This window comes from Sceloporus occidentalis, unplaced genomic scaffold (assembly GCF_023333645.1).
Source record: "Sceloporus occidentalis isolate IW3139 unplaced genomic scaffold, rSceOcc1.0.p SCAF_21, whole genome shotgun sequence".
In the NCBI taxonomy this organism is placed as follows: domain Eukaryota; kingdom Metazoa; phylum Chordata; class Lepidosauria; order Squamata; family Phrynosomatidae; genus Sceloporus; species Sceloporus occidentalis.
In genome coordinates, this window is record NW_028317001.1 from 7,092,045 (window position 1) to 7,099,718 (window position 7,674).

Below are 7,674 nucleotides of genomic sequence, written 5' to 3' on the forward strand. Positions count from 1 at the left end.
GTCATCCTTTGGCCTGGGAGGGAGAGAATAGGCTGGCCCAGCTCCATCAGGGCTAGCCTGAAGATAGAGGCTCCTCCCTCCATAATAATAATATAATAATAATAATGATTTATTTATAGCCCGCCCAATCACAAGGAATCCAGGCGGGTTACAACAGTAAAAATAAAGATAATAAAATAAAATACAATAAATAAATAAAATACAATAAAATTACAGAGAGCGAAGTGAGTACATTCACAGTTAGGCCTGATGGAAGTTGGGCCTCTCTTTTTCACTCCCTCCCAGGTCTGATGGTGATGTCATGGAGGGAGGGCTCTTCTTCTTGAGGCAAGGATTTTGTTTTAATTAATTTTAATGTAATTCTTCTCATTAAATTTAAGAGAAGAATTGGTGGACAGAGTGACATAAGTCACAGTAAATGGGGAGTAGAACTAGGTAGGGAAGGCCTGCTGGAAGAGATCCGTCTTAAGAGCCTTCTTAAAGGCTGTAAGAGTAGAAATGTCACGGATCTCCTTCGGCAGGTCATTCCATAGCTTCGGAGCTGCGATGGAAAAAGCCCTCTGGGTGACTGAAGTTAGCCTAGATTTTATTGGCTGAAGTAGATTCTTCCCCGAGGACCTTTGGTCCATGAAGACAATCTTTCCTTGAGCAGGATACCTATCCATATGATGGACCACATCGAATGTATTTACCTCAGCTTAAAGACTAGGGAAAGACTGGTGATTCTCTTGGCCTACTTCCGCCCCGTTCCTTAACAGACTCCCTAGCCAAGCTGACACAACTGGTCTATGAGCTGCTGCTGGAGTCGCCTAGGCTTTTGGTCCTGGCCGACCACAACATCCCTCTCAAAGCCCCTTCTCAGCATGTGCAGGGATTGCCAGGGCCCAGATGCTGCTGCTTATTCCACTAAGGCCTTTGTGGGAAAGGAAGGTATGCGCCGGGGGTTCAGTGGTCTCCCCTTCCTTCCCTCCATTCTTCCTTTGAGGAGACTGCAATGGAGCCCAAGATGCAGAGCTGGACTCAGGAGGGAAAGGCAAGAAAGGAAGTCTCTGCTTTGGAAATCAAGCTCTCTTTGTGTATCCTGTGTATTTGTGTGTATGTGTGTTTGCCTCTGCTGTTCTTATGGCTGGGAATGGAGGTGAGGACTGAGGAGAAAAGAAAGGTTCAGTTTTGTGCAAATGCAGAACTTCTGTGCATTAAAGAATCCAGTGTGTTGAAATAGCAAAGAACTTTACTGAGAACACAGAGTCAGAACTGCCCACTGCAAGCCCCAAAACCTCTTCCAATCCTAGCCCCCACCTCCAGTTCCCACAGTCTATGCCCCACAGGAAACAAGGTCCCCTTTGCCACCCCCAGAAACTAGCCCTTTCTGTTAATACAAGCCTCCAACTTTCTTCAGCCAACATCCCACACATTGCAAAAGCTATCATTCCCATAACTATTCTAGACAGCTGCAACAAATCCCAGCTCCCCATCTAGATAACCTATACCACAACCCACAACCCCCAGCCAAATTCACAACCCAAAGCAACTATCTATACTATTAACAATTAAAATCTAAACTTAACAAATTACAACAGACATATGGACAGACAAACCTTACAAACACAATCACAAGGGCCTTTTCTTGGCAACACTGAATTAAATTTTATATATATTCGTTATTGACAAAAATAAAGTGGCTTCTCTTCTTTGTGTACTCTCTGATGTGTCACTTGGTTTGACTTCTGAGAGAAACATTTCCCACACTGCTGGCATTTGTATGGCTTCTCTCCTGTGTGGACTCTCTGATGTATCACTTGGTATGACTTCCGAGAAAAACATTTCCCACAACGCTGGCATTTGTATGGCTTTTCTCCTGTGTGGACTCTCCGATGCATCTCTAGGATTGACTTCTGACAAAAACATCTCCCACAATGCTGGCATTTGTATGGCTTCTCTCCTGTGTGGACTCTCCGATGCGTCTCTAGGATTGACTTCTGACAAAAACATCTCCCACAATGCTGGCATTTGTATGGCTTCTCTCCTGTGTGGACGCTCTGATGTATCACTTGGTATGACTTCGAAGAAAAACATTTCCCACAACGCTGGCATTTGTATGGCTTCTCTCCTGTGTGGACTCTCTGATGCGTCTCTAGGATTGACTTCTGAGAAAAACATCTCCCACAATGCTGGCATTTGTATGGCTTCTTTCCTGTGTGGACTCTCTGATGCGTCTCTAGGATTGACTTCTGAGAAAAACATCTCCCACAACGCTGGCATTTGTATGGCTTCTTTCCTGTGTGGACTCTCTGATGTTTTACTAGGTTTGGCTTCTGAGAAAAACATCTCCCACAATGCTGGCATTTGTATGGCTTCTCTCCTGTGTGGACTCTCTGATGTATCACTAGGTATGACTTTGAAGAAAAACATCTCCTACAATGCTGGCATTTGTGTGGCTTCTCTCCTGTGTGGACTCTCTGATGTATCACTAGGTATGACTTTGAAGAAAAACATCTCCCACAACGCTGGCATTTGTATGGCTTCTCTCCTGTGTGGACTCTCTGATGTATCACTAGGCATGACTTTGAAGAAAAACATCTCCCACAACGCTGACATTTGTATGGCTTCTCTCCTGTGTGGACTCTCTGATGTATCACTAGGCATGACTTTGAAGAAAAACATCTCCTACAACGCTGACATTTGTATGGCTTCTCTCCTGTGTGGACTCTCTGATGTCTCACTAGGTCTGACTTTGAAGAAAAACATCTCCCACAATGCTGGCATTTGTGTGGCTTCTCTCCTGTGTGGACTCTCTGATGTCTCACTAGGTCTGACTTTGAAGAAAAACATCTCCCACAATGCTGGCATTTGTATGGCTTCTCTCCTGTGTGGACTCTCTGATGTATCACTAGGTATGACTTTGAAGAAAAACATCTCCTACAACGCTGGCATTTGTGTGGCTTCTCTCCTGTGTGGACTCTCTGATGTATCACTAGGTGTGCATTTGAAGAAAAACATTTTCCACAATGCTGGCATCTATGTGACTTCTTTCTTGTGTGGACTCTCTCATGCCTGACAAATTCTTCTGTAAAGGAGGACAATGACAGACAAGACTGAATCTCAATGTTAAGAGAGGAAAGTGTTACCCCAAGATTTAGCCCCACGTTCACCCTTCCCTATTTGAGATCAAATTAATAAAATTGGTATGAGTGACCTGAGCATGACCGTGTTCTGGATGCCCCCAAATCCATATCATGATTGTATCCTTACTCATAGGAGCTACCAAAGAAGAGATTGAAGGGGAACTGCCATGAGGAAATCAGTAGAAGCAGATAGTCAGGCCGTTGAAAAATATTCCATTAAATATATGTAAAACTATTTTAATGGAAAAGTGGCATCATTTCCTGTGAGACTGCCATAGAGTTCAGAGTCAGAGCACATGGCATGATGCAAGCTAACTGCAGAGGATGCTTCATGCTGTGTGGCACCAGGAGATGACTCACAACCAATACAGGATACAGCTCACATGTGGGTTGGAGTTGTGTGTACAGGAGATTGTGAAGTGGATGGAAGCTAGAGAGGAGAGATAGTAAATATTTGTTTTATATTGCAACTCAGGATAAAGAACCACCAAGGACTGTGAATTATTTTTAAGTGTCGAAAGTGTTTAGTGCATCGCCAATGCCTATATCTGGAGATTTGCTTCTGTATTCTGCTATGTTATTGTTGAGTTCTGGGAGTGTCGCCTTCAGACTGTGCTATACATTGGCTTGTGAATGGGATCAGAAATCAGAGCTAAGAAGGAACTAAGAGCCGGTGTGACAATCCTGTTCTTTCCCCACCCAGGAACCATTCCAAAGCAATTAAAACATCCTAAAGCAATTTTGAATGCTCTGCTTCTGCCCCCAAGCAACAATTTCAGTATAAATATCAGCCCCAACTGGCTGTTCTTCAGCGTCAGTCACATGCTTACTATGTTGTGAATCGCTTTGATCTACAGGAAAGGTGGTATATAAATAAAGTTTTATTTATATATCTTTTTTATTTCGACAGTGGAATATACTCCCTTAGAGTTTGGTGTAGTCCACTTCTTTGGAGGTCTTTAAACAGAGGCTGGAGGGTGCTTGGAATGTGTATTCCTGCATGGCAGAAGTGGGTGGAACTGGATGGCCCTTGTGGTCTATTCCAACTCTGTGATTCTATAATGCTAGTGGATTCCGGTTCCTTACCCACAGAGGTCACATTCCCATAATTCTCCATCATTATATGATTGTACATAAGTCGCTGCTTCTTCGACAACAGTTTCCATTCTTCCTCGGTGAAGTATATCGCCACATCCGCAAAGGTCACCTGAAACAGAAAATAGCCCTCATCCAGAGAGAGACTAAGCAAAAGGGGAGGAAAGCACATGGTGCATCCAAATATTATTTCATCACTTCAGAATTCAGTCCAGGATATAAACTTTAAATTCTGTTTGCAAGAAAAAAGTTACTGCCTTTGAGATCCAGTTTGTCTTGAATCTTTTCAATATAATATACAATATAATAAACAATATAATTTAGGCCGTGGCTGGGATATTGATGATGGATTAGGATACTCACTATCCCAACACATACAGTACATTTAGCTACCAAAGAATTATGGTGCATTTAGACATTTCTTGCCACATTTGAGAGGCAAATGTCATTTTTAATCACAGTTCTGGGGAGCACTCTGGGCTTGAGGGCCACTGGGCCCACCCCATATTTAGATCCAGAGATGTTCTCCCATAGCCCCCAACATTTCATAGATGGGGAAAACAAGACACATGTGGACAAGCAACCCAGAAGGCATGGAAGATGGCCAAAGTTGTTTATGAGGAAGATCACACAAGCTAGGAAGGGCACAGCAGTTTCCTTCTGGTTCAGCCTCCTGGGAAGGGCCATATCCTGTCTCCTTCTTTCCTCTCCTCTCCCCACTTTTGAGTTGATGGGCTGCAAACTCAGTTGCACTCAGGAACTGAGGAGAGCTGAGAAGGGGGAAATTGGGAGGAGAAGAGAGCAACTGGGACATTTTTAAAAGCCCCTGAAAATGCGAGGATTAATCAGGACTGTCTCTGCCAAATCTGGACAGTATTTTATTTGCTTCCTTTCATAAATTGGCCCAGCAGTGACACAGATGAAGCTAATAGCATAGTGACTCACCAAAGAGCTGTTGTACCTCTCCATCCTCTTTCTGTTGGAGCCCAACTCCCTCCTCTTGGCCTCTGTGTCAGCCATCAGGTGGGCAGGGGTCCTAGTGGCCCTGCACTTGGGTCACTTTTAGCAAGAGAGGCCCCAAAGCCGTGTCCAAGGAGGCCGTGATGAGGTTCCTGAGAAAAGGGAGCAGGGTTAGGATTGGCTTGGCAAGAAACCCTGCAGCACTCAAAGACACAGAGAACAGCATCCTGCTGGTGACATAAGCAGGTGACACATGCCTCCTTTGGGCCGATGCAGAGGAGGGCATCCCCTTCCTCCCTCTGCACCAAACAAAGCCCCCTGGACCTAGCATAGATTCACTGCAGCTCCCCTACACAACAGATACTCCATGCCTTATTAGAGTGGCAGGGATTAGGGGATGTGAAAGGAGTACATCATAAATAAATAAATAAATCATCTGCTGAAACCTCCAGAGTTCGCCAGTGCTTTTCCCCAGCATCAGCCCCTTTCCCAAGAAGGAGGCTGCATCCACACTATAGAAATAAAGCACTTTGACACTTCTTTAACCGCTCAGTGCTGTGGAATCCTGGGATTTTACCTTTGGACACTTAGCCTTCTCTGCCAGAGAGCTCTCATGCCACAACAAACTACAATTCCCAGGATTCCATAGGATGGAACCAGGAGAGTTAACACGCTTTAGAACTGGATTATTTCTCCAGTGCAGATACAGTCTGAGTCGGTTTTAAAAGGGTAGAAGCGCCCATGTCTTGTTTTTAGCCTCCTAATAGTGGTTTTCCTTTACAAAAGAAGTAGTTTGTTTTAGTCTCTAATCCTTCTTCTTCTTCTTCTTGTTTAATTCTATGTTGGTCTGTTTCATTCTTGGTAATATGAGTTATTCTGGTCCGTCTCCTTCCTTCTTGCCTGAAAATCTATTATTATTATTATTATTATTATTATTAACCTTTATTTATGAAGTGCTGTAAATTTACACAGCGCTGTACATACAACTCTTTAGTGAGACGGTTCCCTGCCCGCAGGCTTACAATCTAAAAAGACACGACACAAAAGGAGAAGGGAGAGGTGGTGGAGAAGGGGATCAGGTCCAGTAGTTCTTGTCTACCTCCAAGGCCTGGACCAAGGCAGATGGAATGGAGGAAGGGCTTGGGTTCTTAATGGATGGTCAAAAGAAGAAGGGAATGACAGTAGGGAAGGGGGAAAGTCCAGCTCATCTGCTCTCTCACATAGGCCTCTCTCCCCCTCAAGATGGTGGTCGGAAGGAGGGCTCTTTGTTGTTGCTGGCCTGCCTCTCTCCCCCTCGAGATAACAAGGAAACTGGGGAGACTTTTAAAACCTCCCAAAGGAGCCACGTTTGGCCTTGTTTGGGGGACAAGCCTCCTCTTAGGAGCCAAAGCCCAATGTTTATGAAGAAGAAGAACAAGGCTTGTATTAAAACTATCCTCCCATTTCTGATCCCTGTTAAAACCCCAGAAGGAGCAGAGCTGTGTAATAAGAAAACCCTCTCTGAAAAGAGACACAAAAGACACACTTCCTTCCTTTTGGCCCAAGGAGCCTGGCCTCCTTCTCTCTCTGGAGCCTCAGGAGAGAAAGAGAGGCCTCTCTTCAACTGAGGCTCAGAGAAGGTTCTGGAACAATATTCACCACAGTCACAAGCAGACAATAAAATGGCTGCCAGAACACAAAATGGCCACCTCTTCCTCAGCACTTGGCAGTTGGCAGTTTGAGGCCTTCAGGGAGAGAGAGAGACTGAGGGGAAGAGTGGAAGGGGGTCCTGGAGGGAGGGGGCCTTGGGAGATATCGGGCCTTCCTGAGATATTCGGGGTTCGCTTCCTAACAAAGGGGTTTCTGGCATCATAAAGGATTTGGGGCAAACTGGATCTGAAAGGCAGAAGTAGCCTTTTCTCTTGCTTTAACTGCCCTGGCTCAGTGCTAGGGAATTCTGGGAAATGTAGTTTTGTGAGACATTGAGCCTTCTCTGACAGAGAGCTCTGGTGCCACAATAAACTCCAGTTCCCAGGATTCTCTAGCACTGGGCCAGGGCAGTTAAAGTGCTCTCAAACTGGACTATTGCTGCCGTGTGTTTTGGACCTTTCTTGGCTGCAAACTGTCCATAGCCTGCAATGCATCTCCTAATTCTGTTGGCAGTCCCTCCCTCCCAACACTTTCTCATTTCCCCCAAAACCAGCGCAAAGCTGGCAGATGGAAAGAGGTTTTAAAGCAGCATTTAAATCTGCCATATTTGTTTTTAAAAGACTAAATGTCCCAAATGCTATTATCTGTTTTGTAGCTATTATTACAGAAAGACGTAGAGTGCAAACTCCTCAAGTAGCTTTATTTTCTGGAGTGAGATGGGCTTTTCCAACTGACTCTCTGTGATGATCTCCGGTGGTCCAAGCAGCCAAACCGCGGCCCTGTAATAATAATAATAATAATAATAATAATAATAATAATAATATACCCCTCTCTTCAGCCAAAAGGCTATCAGAGTGTCTTACAA

The 7,674-nt window shown here is 44.6% G+C and overlaps 1 protein-coding gene across 1 annotated transcript; it reads right to left on the bottom strand.

Moving 5' to 3' along the window:
- Positions 1–1,068: 1,068 nt before the first annotated feature.
- LOC149301508 (uncharacterized) lies at positions 1,069–7,140 on the bottom strand. The gene is made up of 4 exons (XM_089484299.1): positions 6,869–7,140; positions 5,166–5,332; positions 4,212–4,332; positions 1,069–3,067 (listed from the first exon to the last, which is right to left on the bottom strand). The coding sequence occupies exons 2-4, from the start codon at positions 5,238–5,240 to the stop codon at positions 1,662–1,664; spliced, it is 1,602 nt and encodes a 533-aa protein (XP_089340425.1). The 5' UTR covers positions 5,241–5,332; positions 6,869–7,140; the 3' UTR covers positions 1,069–1,661.
- Between the last annotated feature and the right edge of the window lie 534 nt (positions 7,141–7,674).